This window comes from Lissotriton vulgaris, chromosome 5, assembly GCF_964263255.1.
Source record: "Lissotriton vulgaris chromosome 5, aLisVul1.2, whole genome shotgun sequence".
Lineage (NCBI taxonomy): Eukaryota > Metazoa > Chordata > Amphibia > Caudata > Salamandridae > Lissotriton > Lissotriton vulgaris.
Genome location: NC_141693.1, coordinates 257,133,983 through 257,148,284, shown reverse-complemented (window position 1 = coordinate 257,148,284; position 14,302 = coordinate 257,133,983). Strand labels below are relative to the sequence as shown.

General features: G+C 44.7%; 2 protein-coding genes across 4 annotated transcripts in view; one reads left to right on the top strand and one right to left on the bottom strand.

Annotated features, from left to right (window-relative positions):
• The window catches only part of MTOR (mechanistic target of rapamycin kinase), a 938,810-nt gene extending 935,583 nt beyond the window's left edge, over positions 1 to 3,227 (bottom strand). Inside the window, exon 1 of one of the 2 annotated variants that reach the window (XM_086921314.1) lies at positions 3,022 to 3,227. The gene's annotated coding sequence lies outside the window, so the exon portion shown is untranslated. The remainder of the gene's footprint in view (positions 1 to 3,021) is intronic. The other variant, XM_086921315.1, reaches the window with a different exon arrangement.
• Positions 3,228 to 3,250: 23 nt separating this feature from the next.
• Positions 3,251 to 11,963, top strand: UBIAD1 (UbiA prenyltransferase domain containing 1). 2 transcript variants are annotated; one of them, XM_086921317.1, is made up of 3 exons: positions 3,251 to 3,581; positions 4,510 to 5,115; positions 9,693 to 11,963. In XM_086921317.1, exons 1-3 carry the CDS (start codon positions 3,572 to 3,574, stop codon positions 10,184 to 10,186), a joined length of 1,110 nt encoding a protein of 369 aa, XP_086777443.1. In that variant the 5' UTR covers positions 3,251 to 3,571; the 3' UTR covers positions 10,187 to 11,963. The 2 variants fall into 2 exon arrangements, with proteins under 2 accessions (XP_086777443.1, XP_086777442.1); XM_086921316.1 differs by lacking the exon at positions 3,251 to 3,581 and adding an exon at positions 3,584 to 4,335.
• The last annotated feature ends 2,339 nt before the right edge of the window (positions 11,964 to 14,302 follow it).

The window sequence follows — 14,302 nt, the reverse complement described above, 5'->3', positions numbered from 1 at the left end:
AGCAAAATCATGTGCATCTTTGGTAAGAAGAAGTGCAGGTCTAGGAGCTACAACTGGACATTAAGCGGAGAAAAACTTGAGGTAGTTAACTCCTACACGTTTCTAGGCAAAATAATATCTTCTAACCTTAGTGAGAAGCCCCACATCGAAAATATTTCTAGAAAAGCAATGGCCCATGGTAGGGGATTATGTTCCTTGTATAAAGCGACGGGGAAGAGGCACTTCTCCTTATGCTTGGAGGTATTCCGAGCGAAGATTCCTGCTACCCTCCTTTATGGAATGGAATTGGTGGATCTAAATCAATGGGATTTTATGCAAAAAATGGAGGGGAAGGTATTAAGGAAAATTTCCTCATTTAATTCAGCCTGCTCCACATCTTCTTGCAGGCTGGAATTCGGACTGCGAAGTTGCTGGGCTCAAGGGTTGGCTGCTCTCGTGAGATGGGTAGCATGCTTGGCCCGAGGTAAACCAGGAACCTTACGAGAAATCTTAAAAAAGGAACTATTGGGCAACTTTAATGAGTTCTCGCAGCTGGTAAAAATTTTTAGAAAAGCTGTTTCGCTACTGGAACTGGATGAAAGTATGTTATTTTCACTTTCTCCATCAGAGTTAAAGTTAAAGTTAAAAAGTATGTCCTGGGAACTATGTTATAAACTGGATATACTTGCCCAACAGAAGTATAAAGAAAGGGAAGCCCTGGTTTTAACCTATACACCGAAACTAGCCCAACAATACTTAACTTGGAACATTCCGCATGGTGTCCGTAGGATATGGTACCTTTTACGACATAATTTGCTTCCACTTAATACACTACTCGCAAAATGGTATGGAGTGTCTCCCTTATGCAATTTATGTAATAATGCTGTTCAAGATCTTAACCATGTACTGTTTATTTGTCCGGTATTGCGCCTATTGCGCAAAAAATGGATAAAACCAATTTGTTTACAATTGGGAATTATGAATGTAAAAATGTTCTTCCATGCTCTTTATTGCCCACCTAACGAAATGTTCTGTTCCAGAATTTTTAAATATTTTAAAGAATTTTTAGATATATATTAATGTGATTTCGGGAGATGTTGATGAGTGCATTATTTGTAGATAACAAGTGGTTATTTCTGTTGCTGTATGTAGCTTGTGCTTATTTTTGCTATGTTAATATGTACGTTATTTATGTGGCCCTCTATGAGAGCCAAATCATAATAAACTTTGAACTTTGAACTTTGAACTACTAACCCCAATATTAATCATTATAATTTGTGCGATATGCTTATTTATTTTTATAGGAGGAATAAAAATGATCTCTGCAAAGGGTGGGTCAAGGTGCAATGGAGAATAATATAATAATATAATATAATCCACATTTTGTAAAGCGCACAATCACCCGTAAGGGTCTCTAGGCGCTGGGGGCCGTCAGGAAGATTAAGCAAGCTATTGCCCAGAGTCACACAGTGCTGGGCTAATCTGCCGCCGGTGCCGGGGATCGAACCGTGATCCCCAGATTCCGGAGTCAGCTGCTTGAATCAAAAGGGAGAAAACGGAAATGTGTAGAAATGGAACTTGAAGATATCCAAAATAGGGTTTATAGTGAACTGAAAGAATGAGAGAAATCTACATGCAAGCTTCAAGAGTAAACAACTTCTGTGTAATAGGGAGATTTCAATTAAAGAGTAATTCTCTGTGACTCTCAGAGTCACCAGAGGGAGAGATCTGATTAGCGTTTTCATATTAATTGTTTTTGCAATAAATCGACAATAATATGTAAACATGCAAATGTTATTAACTGTGTATTATTCACATTTAGATTGACCATAGCCAATGTAGGACTGTAATTTAAAATGCCTCAAGTTGGTTCATCTTGCTACATGACATGTGAAGTTTTATTTCTAGCCAAAGCTGAAGTCCCAATTAACAAACATGACTTTCCTTTGCTCTTTCGTGTGTGAATTATTTTCTTTTGCTGTGATAATTGCTTAATGTTATAATTGGTTATAACTAAACACATGCGGATTACAATGTATCTTGTGTTGCAGATAAAATGAATATTTGAAGGACACTTAGAAAAGCTGTATTGTGGTGGATCCTGAGAAACTAATGAGTTCAAGACAGTATCTTTTCACTCTAACCTGACTGGATCGTTTCACGGGAACTATGTGTAGGGGATGTGAATTTTAGAATTGTTTGCTTTAGCAAGTGCAGAGTAAGTACATTACAGAGCTGACAGCACAGAGGCAAATGCTTCTATGCAAACCTTCTTCAGATTCTGAATACAGCAGTGCGGGAGATTTAGGGTATTCTCCATGAGAGAACGGACTTTACTTGTCTTTTCCTTTGAGGCAACTCTATGTTACTTCATCTTTTTGCCTGTATGGCTTAATTATTTGAACTTCATAAATAACTAAATGCATTCATATAGTAACATTAACTTTATTATTTAGATTTCAGTAAACACGTTGACCTTTAGGTTTTGAAACTATCATTTCCAGTCTTCCTTGTGGAGCCTAATGTGATTCCCGTTACTGAATATATTGATTTGTTGACTGGTCTCAGTTGCAAACTTTGATTCGTCAGATAGAGTTTTACGGGCCCCAAATTTGCACAAAAAAGGGCTAACGCTTGTTGCAAAACTACCCTGGTGAGTTAATCATGTGACAACACGAGTTGCAGTACTTTCTAGTACGCTGGCGCTACCCATATATTCTAGTAGAGGCCCACTTCATATCGCCGTACTGGCACACCCACGCTCGCTAGCCACATACACCTGATCTTATTTATGGGTGCATCTTATATACCTTCGCGGGCACACTTTTTAGGGTACCCTGTACTCCAGGTATGCTCTACAATATAAGTACACTATGCTTTTGAGTAGCCACTCCACACGCTGAATACTCTTGGCCCTGAAGATCACTTAGCAGAAACATTCTGTGGTTGCCACAGCGGGAACCAATGAGCGAGCAAGCCGGTGATATTGACAGGAAGTAGCACCAATAGACAAGATCGACAGAGGTGGAGCCTTCTGCTCACCTTGCCCGGTGGCCGGGTTGTGCTGCGCCCCTCACTTCTCGCTGCTCCTGTCCCAGCGTCTCGGGGCAATGCTTAGATTGTCCACGGCGCTAAGTGGGCCGCATACTCCCAAGGTGGTTACAGGGTTCTTTCCTCAGCACACAACCATCCCCTGCTTGCAGCCATTCCAGCGCGCGGTGTCTGCCGGGAGTAGCGACGCCGGAAACATTGATCTCAGATTGCAGTTCCGGCCGCGAAAAAGATGCATTGGCTAGGGGATGTTGTGGTAGGTGACCTAGTGGTGTAACGGAGCCTTAGCGCTCTTGAAATCGTCGTTGTGTATTGCTATGATAGCGACTGACTTCTAATGTTTCCTGGCGTAAAAGTAGATTCCACTCTAGTAATATGCTCTGGTACAGACGGACGTAGTTTTCACAGGTACCTACCCATTCCAAAATGGCTGCCAATCTTGGATAACCCTAACGAAGATGGCACACCGGAGGAGAGGGCGGCGCAGCGGAGATTCCTGGGTCACCGGTGACACGTCAGAAGAACGGACGCAGAGACAGCCATGGATACAGGTGAGTGCGTGGCGAAGTGGGAGACTAACATGAAGGAAGACCTGATGTAGGGTTAGCAACCTGATGTAGGGTTAGCAACCTGATGTAGGGTTAGCAACGCATGTGACTTTGAATAATAATCGGAGTGAAATCCGTTGCTTTCCATTAGGCTGTTCTAGGGGATCTGCTCGACTGATCTGAGTGGATGTCATTGACCAGGTGCTTCCCACAGCTACTGGGGAAATCCCAGAGCGAACATTAAAGTCTATAGGAAACGGAATTTCCCCTTTTTTCCATCGTGCTTTACCGGAGGCTTTTGTGTTGGGGTTAATGTTAATGATCATTTATAGAGCGTACTTACACCGGGCGGCTTCATGGCGCTAATAGGCTCAGTATGCTAACCAGAAGTTGTTTAATTGTATGCTTGCAGGAACAGCCAGGTATTAAGAGACTTCCTATGGTTGAGCTGGATTGATCTGAGTGGTTGTAATTAATTGACCTTGGCTTCCCACATGTGCATGTACTGGGAAAATCCCAGAGGGATTATTGAAGACTGCTGGCAGCGGAATTTCCCCACTTTCCATTCGTGCTGTTCAGGAGGGGGACCCTTTTTTTAAAAACTGAAACCGAAACTAAAACTATAGCCAGAGGGAAATTCCGCCATCTGCTCTTCCTTGGGCTCGTATGACAAGTCCCCTACGCAGTTGGAGTTACTTTTCGGTGTTGCGTACACTTACATCATTCCCGACCATGCCTCTGAAGGCAGAAGCAACAGGTTTGTCTTATTTTCATAAAGTAGCCTGGCATGCTGTTCGCGGTTCCTTCCCTTTGCAATTATCAGTTAGGTGGTCATAGTACTATTCTGGTTGAAGCAGCAGCCTTAACACTTTAAAGTCAACTAAATGCACGAGGAATAACAATTGCTCTGCTCTTCGTCTTCTTACTGTAGGTTCTTCCGAGCCGCTCGTCTTTTCTGAAACTGACGCTTCCATGGTGAAACCAGGGAAATGTGTGGATAAAACTGGCGTCCTCGCTGACAACGAGCATGTTCTGGACCTGCACTGCAACGGAGAGGCAGCACAGCTGGCAAGCGTCTCAGACCACCCGCAGCCGCTTGAGACTGAAAAGACATGCCACTGTCATTCTGCCTGGAGGCAGAAGTGTGCGTCGTACGTGCTGGCACTTCGACCTTGGAGTTTCAGTGCCTCACTGATCCCTGTAGTACTAGGCAGTGTTTTGGCCTATCGATCTCAGGGCAGTTTAAATGTTCTGCTGTTGCTGGTCAGCGCCGTGGCTGTTCTCGCTGTGCATGGTGCTGGGAACCTGGTGAACACCTACTATGATTTCTCCAAAGGCATTGACCACAAGAAGAGCGACGACCGGACACTTGTGGACCACATCCTGGAGCCCCAGGACGTAGTGCGCTTTGGGGCCTGTCTGTACACCCTGGGCTGTGTCTGTGCAGCCTGCATCTATGGCTTGTCAACACTGAAGCTCGAGCACTTGGCTCTCATCTATTTTGGGGGCCTCTCTAGTTCTTTCTTGTACACTGGAGGTAAGTGATGGGTGGGGTGATATTCCGACGGAAAGTAACAATACCAGCCTTCCCTTTCATTAGGCTGGGACTGGTAGATTTTTGCACTATATGTACATTTCTGTTTCTGGAAAATTGAGCAGTGTGAGTAGGTGGATGTGAGCTGGGAGTCGTGTTAAAGGACACCATTAAGGTTTGATGGTAGCTAAAATATTTAGAGAGAACCCTCAAATCAAGGGGACAGGGTTCTGTAAACCGAAAACACCCATGTTTCCCATAATAAATAGCTCTAAGTTCTCATACACTCACACGTTACATCACACATTACAAAAGCGCTCAATCAAATGCAACACCACAGGAGTTTGAAAAAATAAAAGCAGAGCTTTAATTAAAAATTGTTAAAATTCATACATTTTCAATCTCTACATAACATAATAAACATAACAAAATAAAATACAAAAGGCAATGTAAAAAACTATACAAACAGTATATAAAGGAGGAGGATTTTCAAAACTTCCAATTCGCTTTTTCTAATAGGACACACTTCCATGCCATCAGACTAAGACTGCAATCACTTGCCTTATTAACCAAAGTTAAGAGGTGGGCTACGGATTGATGCAAGATTATATATTAATTATTTAATACGTCAAGAAACGATCGATAGTAATAACACTGTTAGCTAAAACGGACATGAATAATGGGTAGGTGTGGCTGAGTATCGGATTGCAAGTAGATACTTAAAATAGTGCTGTGCATTTAAAGTAGTGCTGTTCCTTTTACAACCGTCCACTGAATAGGACATTGGCCATATTATCATTCACCTTAGCATCCATCGGATTGAAATTAAAATCTCTGGTAAGGACCACAGCATTCGCTGACAGAATTAATTACACCTTTATTTAGAAACCGGCAAGAGTGTAAGTTGCATTTCACCTTCTTTAGATTTAATTGCATCCCTACCCATTTGCTATATAAATCTGATCGTACTTCAACATTTTAGTTGTAATGGAATGGGACTCCCTATTCAAAGCCTCCACTCTATAGAATGTATTGGATAAGATACCCCTACCAATCGTTATAAGGATATTGCAAGTCACAGAGGAGTTCTCTTATAAGGTCACATAACTCCGAGTTTACTTTTAATAACGTTTTTATCCTATGGAAGAGTATTTTATGCCTCCTAATAAATGCTCATACACCCACTTTCCCACACACTGCTTAAATTCTTGGTGTTTTGCTCTTTCATATGAAAGCAATAGTATATTTGTAGACCTGGTTAACAGTAGAATCTGTAATGTGAAGTTAAAAGGACCAAAAATCTGTTAGTAGAAGGTAAAAAAAAATATTGTAGGCTAATGGTGATTATTTTATGGCAATGTAAAGTACCCTAAAAACAGCAAGGAGGTAATATGAAAATATTCAATCAATCAAACAGGGATTTGTAAAGCACACTACTAAGCCATGAGGTTCTCAAGGAGCTGGGTGTGGGTGTGGGCAGCTCCGTTAGGGTCATTCGAAGAGCCAGGTCTTGAGGTCTTCCTGAATTGGTGCAGTGTCTGGCTCCGTCGGAGGTGAAGAGGGAGTACTTTCCAGGTCTTGGCTGCGAGGTAGGAGAAGGATTTTCCTCCTGCTCTGGTCCTGTAGATGTGAGCGATGGTGACTAGGGAGAGGTCAGCTGAGCGGAGTCTTGGGGGCGTGGAAAGAGATTCTCTCATGGAGGTATTGGAGTCTGGTGTTGTGGAGGGCCTTGTAGGCGAGCATGAGCAGCTTGAAGGTTATTCTTCTTTCGACATGGAGCCAGCGGAGATGTTGAGTGATATGGATGTACCATAGGATATTGGGGATTAGTCTGGCTGCAGCGTTCTGGGCGATCTGGAGTTTGCGGAGGAGTTTGTGTTGATTCTGGCATAGAGTATCAACGGAAACCTCTTGTCTGACTTATATTGCTTGATTTAGACCTACAAATGGTTCTATATACTTATAGCCCATCCGTGAATTGTAACCTCTCCCAATATCAAAGGACAATTAGTAATATTTTTAAGTTTTATTTTTGTCTTTATATCAGTTTTTCTTTGTTAGTATCAAAAACAATTATGTCCTTTTTTTAAATAGATACACATAATAAATATACAAAATCTCAAAACGAACCTAAATACAAATCAATGTACATTATTTATGACAGGAGTCATGATTCCTCACAAATAATTACTTAGAACATTATTCTAGCAGACACCCGAAAGACATTCTTTCATACTCAACATACACACTCATTCTCACTGCTCACAAACTGTAAGTACATATCAATAGAGATTCAGCCTTCTGTGAGGTCTCTCATTATTATACAGAAAACTGTAGTGGAAGATGTTACGGACAATCCTAGATGCCACAATTGTTTCTTCAGAGCCACTCCACAGGGACAAGCTTGGTTGGTCTACGCGCGTTTCAGTGGCAACGCCACCTTCATCAAGACAGTGCTAAAAGAATCTCACTTACAACACAGTTGTCTGCACATCAAGTATCCGATACAAAGGGAACTTTCTTTGAAGTACCCAATAGGAGAAATTAAAACTGGGGAAGAATCCTGTAATTTTAAAAGGGTCTCAGAGTGGTCAATATCTGAGTTGATGAGTTGGTGGCGTTCTGTGATAGCTATTTTGTAGGCGGAGCATGCTTCCAGGATTTTGCTGTTTCTCCACGTCTTTTCCAGTCATAGGCAGAAGCGCCTAGATTCTCGGGGAGTCATGGGGAACCAGTTGACTTTCTTGCTGTCGCCTCATGGTGTTCTGGGGGGGCGTGAGAATTGGCGAAGTTGGTGAGCCATTGGTGGAGGTTGCTTTCTGCTGTGTTGGTGTCTGTCGTAGTTCAAGGTAAAGTGCAGGTGAGGGCTGCAGTGAGGTGTTCTTCAGAGACTTTGTTCAAGGTTCTGCGTGGGAGGCGACGCAGGTGTGCAGTGGCTTTTGCGAAGGAGAAATGGATGCAGTGGTGGTCGGTCCAGAGCAGTTCCGTGGTTTCGCTGAAGGGACTGTTGTTTCCTCCGGCGAAGATATGGTTGAGTGTGTGTCCTGCTGTGTGGGTGGAAGTGGAGATAAGTTGCTTTATTCCTATGTTGGTGATGGTCTCTAGGAGGGCAGTGCTGTTTGGGTCGCTGTGGTTGTCCAGGTGGACGTTCAGGTCTGAGTAGTATGTAGTTTTTGGAGGCCAGGGAATGGGGTGCGATGAGGTCGGCGATGACGTTGGTTAAGGGGGTGCAGGGTCCGTGTGGTGTATAGGCGAGTTTTCTGTGGAGCTTCATTCTTGGTTTGGACTGGAAGTGGATGTGTTCCATGGGGGCGAGGCGTAGTCCGAGTTGTGGTTGCCAATCAGAGGAAGCTTTTATGTATGACGGCGAGGCCTTCTGGGCGGTTGGGGCGTTCTTTTCGCAGGATCTTGTATCCGTTGGTGATGGCGGTTGCGATGCCGGGTGCAGAGCGGGCGTTGGTCCAGGTCTCTGTGAGGAAGGCGACGTCGGGTGTGCGAGTGTTGAAGAGGTCTCAGATTTCCACGGCCTGTGTGTGCAGGGAGCGTATGTTGAGGAGGATGCCGCTCAGTGGTTTGTGTATGGTGGCATTTGGTAGACTGGGGCTTGGTGTCGGGGTCTGGAGGTGGGTTAAGGTGCGGCGGCAGTTTCTGCAGGAGATTGGGCCTTTGGTGTAGCTCGGCGTCTGGAGCTGGCAATTGTTGTTGCGTCCAGGGTTGGGTGCGTGGAGAGTGCTGGGGTCGTAGTGGCCGGGGCTTCAGGTGACCAGGGTCCCTGGAGCTGGTTGCAGAATTGCTTGCCTTGGCACGCCTGCAGAGCGGCCGCCATTTAGTAGGGGTCGGGGAAGGACGATCAGCTGGGAGGCGGGAGCAGGAGCAACACACTGGGTGAGAGGGGCAGCAGTGGCAGGGAGCACAGGAAGAGGGGGGCGAGCAGGGGGAAAAAGGGAAGAGGCGGAAGAGGAAAAGGGCAGAAAAGAAAAAGGCAATAAAAAAGATGCAGACAAGTGAAATGGCAGATAAACAGAGAAACACAGCATACAAAAGAGGCAGACAAGTGAAAGGGCAGAGAAAATAGAGAAAATGCACACAAATGAGGCAGAAAGGTGAAAGGCAGATACTGAGACACAAGGACAGCAGGACAGAGCGGAATTGCAGAAGAGCAGGGTACTCTTCCACTAGTCAAGCAGGAGCCTGCAGGTGGAGGAGGGCCCCGAACACCTACCTGAGGGGCTCAAGCTCAGAGCCTTAACAGTGGAGCTGCATGGGGGAGAGCAGTGACACTAACCAAGGAGGTCGGAGGTCTTGCTCCCTTTGATTCTTGTTTGACTATCTAAATAATGCAAATATTTAATGTTAACGTGTCTGTAAAGTAAAAAATCCAGAACTAATGGGGTTACTCTAGTTTTAGTTTAGTAATGGATTGCCCACTGCCAAGAACAAAGGTAAACCTGTTTATTTAGCCTCTGCAATAATTTTGTTTCTGTTCTTTCCACATAACTAGTGTGGTTATTTCCTAGCACTGAGGAAATATGTATCTCTGCTGTATTTCTCATATTGGTTTCTTTTTCTTTCTATTGCAGGAATTGGCTTTAAATACGTGGCCCTTGGAGACCTGGTAATCCTCATTACTTTTGGGCCCTTGGCAGTTATGTTTGCCCATGCAGTACAGGTGGGATATCTGTCTGTTGCACCACTGTTGTACGCAGTTCCGCTAGCCCTCAACACGGAGGCCATCTTGCACAGCAATAACACCCGGGACATGGAGTCTGATAGACAGGCTGGCATCGTGACACTTGCCATTCTTATTGGACCTACGTTATCTTATATCCTGTACAACACATTGCTTTTCGTGCCATACCTCATCTTCTGTGTACTGGCCACCCGCTATACCATCAGCATGGTACTGCCTCTGCTCACCATTCCAGTCGCCTTTTCTTTGGAGAGACAATTCCGAAGTCAGTCGTTCAGTAAAATCTCCCAAAAAACTGCCAGATTGAACCTCTTTCTGGGACTCTTTTATGTGTTTGCCATTTTCTTGGCACCAGCTGGCAGCTTGCCCAGGATCTCACGCTGAAAGTGTTACAAGGGATTCAAACTCCTCGTCAAATTTTGGATTCTGTGGAAGAATTCCTGGAGCACCTAATTTACCTTCAGTGAATGGTATCAGTCGAAATGAGCTGGTGTCTCGAGGATAGTTCAGGCATAATGAGCCCAGCAAGATGAATACCTCGAACCTTGTAAAGCAGCCCTTTTGCTCATCATAAATCTGCACAATGGACTGAAGGTTGTGCCCCCTTAATTACCGGGGTGGTCTAGAGGTTAAGGGCTTCATGTCAGTGGAAGCAGCATTACAGTCACCACCGTGCCTCATCAACAAGCCTTTTAGAAAGTCTTGCTAAAATGCACTAATATAGACCCCATGCTAACTGTGGACTTTTGCACTGAGAAAGGTTTGTGCAACCACATCAAATTGGACAATATGGAAGCATCAGAGTAGCAGAAAGTAGTACACAGAATTCGAAGAGTTTGTGCCATTCTTAGCCAGGTTATGCAAACATGATTTTTTAGTGTTGTGCTGATAATCAGTCGCCTTCATAAGCACAAGGTTTCTTTATTCCTTTGCAATGTTACGCACTTTTGTGTGTTTTTTTTATACTGCAAATGTGTTTAAAGGTATCTGCTGCCAGAGGTGAAGGGAAGTTATATTTATTTGCCTGATGATTGTGTTATAGAATCCTATTTTGTTTTCAAGCAAGGAGGCAAAGAAGCATTCACTTTCAGAATGTTCTTCAAGAGTATGGACCATAGCTTCTTCAGTGGCAAGGACTGAAATCCTGCAGAGCCAATACTTACCGAACTACAACTCAAACTGATTCTTGGCAGGTCCGCAACTTTTGTAGCCATGGGGTTATAGCTGGTCTATGAACACCTCTTAATCGTATAAAGATTGCCCCTGCCTATATTTTTCCATTAGTTTATTTTAACTAAAAGCGGAGCATGTGAGGCACTTTTTTGCTCTTTTTCAAGCTTCCCCTAATTCTTGTCATTACACTCCATTGTAACTCATGCCTAATCCTTAAGGTACGATTGGATAGCTGTAGGGTTGCCTTCTTTTTATCCGTGTTATTTATTTAATTTGTGTCCAATATAGTTTGGTCCATTTTTTTCAACTTTTTTAAACAGTATTCATTGTGCATCTTGTCTGGGTTGCTGAATGTTGACGTGGCACTATCGCTACTGTATTTTTCATACTGTGTTGGCTTATGTTTGTGTAAGCCATTTTTGGAAAGACTAAATGAATAAAAATCAAGGACTGGTTCATGCTGTTCTCAAAAGGAATATGTCTGCTAACCCATGTTAAGTTTTAAACAGGAAGGTTGTGTTCTTGCTAAGGATTCAATCTGTTTATTTTATCGCATTCTGCTGGCATGCTGTCCTGCACTACATTATTTTTGTATACACATCATTGAAGAAAGAATTCTTCCAGGCAGTGAAAGTACAGAAAGTCCTATAGGAATATGAGAAATTGTGACACGAAAGGTCATGTTTATAGCAAAGTGTAAGTAAGTTTGGTAAGCTATCACTGCTTTACAAGCTCTTATAAACAGAGAATATTCCCATTTTAGCTATTGTTTCAGCGGGCCATTTTTTTGTTTAAATGTATTCTTCAAAATGCCAATTTTTTTATGCATACAGAATTCTATACATTACATATTTTTTGTACTTTAAGATATCTAGCGAACTTTGCACTATTTGATAGACCGGTGTTCTTCACACCTTCTTATAGACTTTAAATAAATTGAACTGTTATTATAACAACTTAGTTTGCTTAATAAAATAGCTTTTTACAATGCCTTGTCTTTCTTTAAGAGTTAAAGTCTGCCCTTGTTATTGTATCAGATGATTTCCTCTTGATCTTGATTGAATTGCAATCCCCCTTGGCATCTTTTGCCTGGTGCTTTGAATGACTCTATGGAGGACAGTGGAATCGACACATTCACATTCTGCAGAAAGGTGAATGTCCTATTGACCTTTGCATCTTGGAGTGGTTTGGTTGCTGGAGATCAGCCCAGTTGTGTTACTTTGAAGTAATTGTAGAATGCATGGAGGGGCCATTAGGATTTTGGGCAGGTCGCCACTGCCCGCTTGGCGGTGGCGATCCGCCCGAGATCCGTCCCCGCCCGCCACCCTTCCCCCCCCCCCCCCACCCGCCATATTACTATGGCGGGGGGGGGACCAGGGCGGACGGAAAGACCGTCCGCCGCTTCGACAAGTCAAGTCAGAGAATTTATATAGCGCACTACATACCCAGAGGGTCTCAAGGCGCTTAGGGGGGGAGGAGGATTACTTGTCAAATATCCACGTTTTAAGTTGCTTTCTGAATGCTAGGTGGTTCTGGGTAAGGCGAAGGTAAGTGGGGAGTGAGTTCCATGTTTTAGCAGCCAGGTATGAGAAGGATCTGCCTCCCATGGTGGTCTTGTTGATGCGAGGAACAGTGGCGAGGGCTTGGCTGGAAGAACGTAGTTGGCGGGAGGGGGTGTAAAAGGACAGTCGTGAGTTGAGGCATTCTGGTCCGATGTCGTAGAGTTATTTGTGTGCGTGGGTTAGCAGTCGGAAAGTGATTCTCTTATTGACGGGTAGCCAGTGGAGGTCTTTCAGGTGACCAGAGATGTGTTCGTTGCGCGGGATGTCTAATATGATCCTGGCTGAGGCGTTTTGGATTCGTTGGAGTTTCTTCTGGAGTTTAGCGGTAGTACCTGCGTAGAGGGTGTTTCCGTAGTCCAGTCGGCTCGTGACCAGAGCATGGGTGACTGTTTTCCTGGTTCGGTGGGGATCCACCGGAATGTTTTTTTGAGCATGCGAAGAATGTTGAAGCAGGATGAGGAGACGGCGCTGACTTGTCTGTTCATTGAAAGTGAAGAATCCAGGATAACGCCTAGGTTCCGTGCGTGGTCTGTCGGGATGGGTGCTTTTCCAAGGGCTTTCGGCCACCAAGAGTCGTCCCATGCAGAGGGGGATGTACCTAGGATGAGGACTTCTGTTTTATCTGAGTTCAGTTTCAGACGGCTGTGTTTCATCCATTCAGCAACTTCTTTCATTCCTTCGTGTAGGTTAGTTTTGGCGGTGCTGGGGTCCTTGGTGAGAGAAAGGATTAGTTGGGTGTCATCCGCGTAAGAGATGATGTTGAGGTTGTGTTGGCGGGCGATGGCCGCGAGGGGGCTCATGTATACGTTGAAGAGGGTGGGACTGAGTGAGGACCCTTGTGGTACGCCGCAGATGACTTCAGTGGCCTCTGAGTGGAATGGTGGGAGGCGGACTCTCTGGGTTCTTCCGGTGAGGAACGAGGTGATCCATTCAAGTGCTTTTCCTTGTATTCCGATGTTACTGAGGCGTTGTAAAAGGGTGCTGTGGCAGACTGTGTCGAATGCTGCAGAGAGGTCGAGGAGGATGAGGGCGACTGTGTCACCATTGTCCAGTAGAGTTCGGATGTCGTCTGTTGCTGCGATGAGGGCGGTTTCAGTGCTGTGTTTTGCTCGGAAGCCAGATTGCTCGGAGTCGAGGGATTTGTTGTCTTCGAGGAAAGCGGCGAGCTGGTTGTTGACAGCTTTCTCGATTACTTTGGCCGGGACTGGAAGGAGCGAAATGGGGCGGTAATTTTTGAGTTCGGTGGGGTCCGCTGTGGGTTTTTTCAGAAGGGCGGTGAGTTCAGCGTGTTTCCAGTTTTCCGGGAAGGTGGCGGAGTTGAAGGAGCAGTTGATGACGTCTCGGAGGTGCAGTGCTATGACGGAGTCTGCTTTGTTGAAGATGTGGTGAGGACATGGGTCTGTGGGGGATCCTGAGTGGATGGAGTTCATCAGGCGGATGGTGTCCTCAGTGGAGATTGGGTTCCAGTCGTTAAGGGTGTTCGAGGGGGGAGGATGTTCAACATATGGTTGGGTGGGTTGGTCTCCGGGTTGGTTGTCGAAGCTGTTGTGGATGTCTGCAATCTTGTTGTGGAAGAATGAGGCTAGGGAGTCACAGAGGGCTTGAGAGGGGGGTGATGTCGTTGGAGTTGGCCGAGGGATTGGAAAATTCCTTGACGATGTTGAAAAGTTCCTTGCTGTTGTGGGCGTTGTTGTCAAGTCGATCTTTGAATGCTGTTTTCTTGGCCTTTCGGATAAGTTGGTGGTGAGTGCGGGTGGCGTTTTTG

What these genes read in the sequence shown, in the direction of transcription:
- UBIAD1 (XM_086921316.1), top strand. Translation starts at nt 4,245, where the DNA reads ATGACAAGTCCCCTACGCAGTTGGAGTTACTTTTCGGTGTTGCGTACA. An exon ending in TCTGAAGGCAGAAGCAACAG is followed by an intron (nt 4,336 to 4,509) that starts GTTTGTCTTATT and finishes TTCTTACTGTAG; the next exon opens with GTTCTTCCGAGCCGCTCGTC. An exon ending in TTCTTTCTTGTACACTGGAG is followed by an intron (nt 5,116 to 9,692) that starts GTAAGTGATGGG and finishes TTTCTATTGCAG; the next exon opens with GAATTGGCTTTAAATACGTG.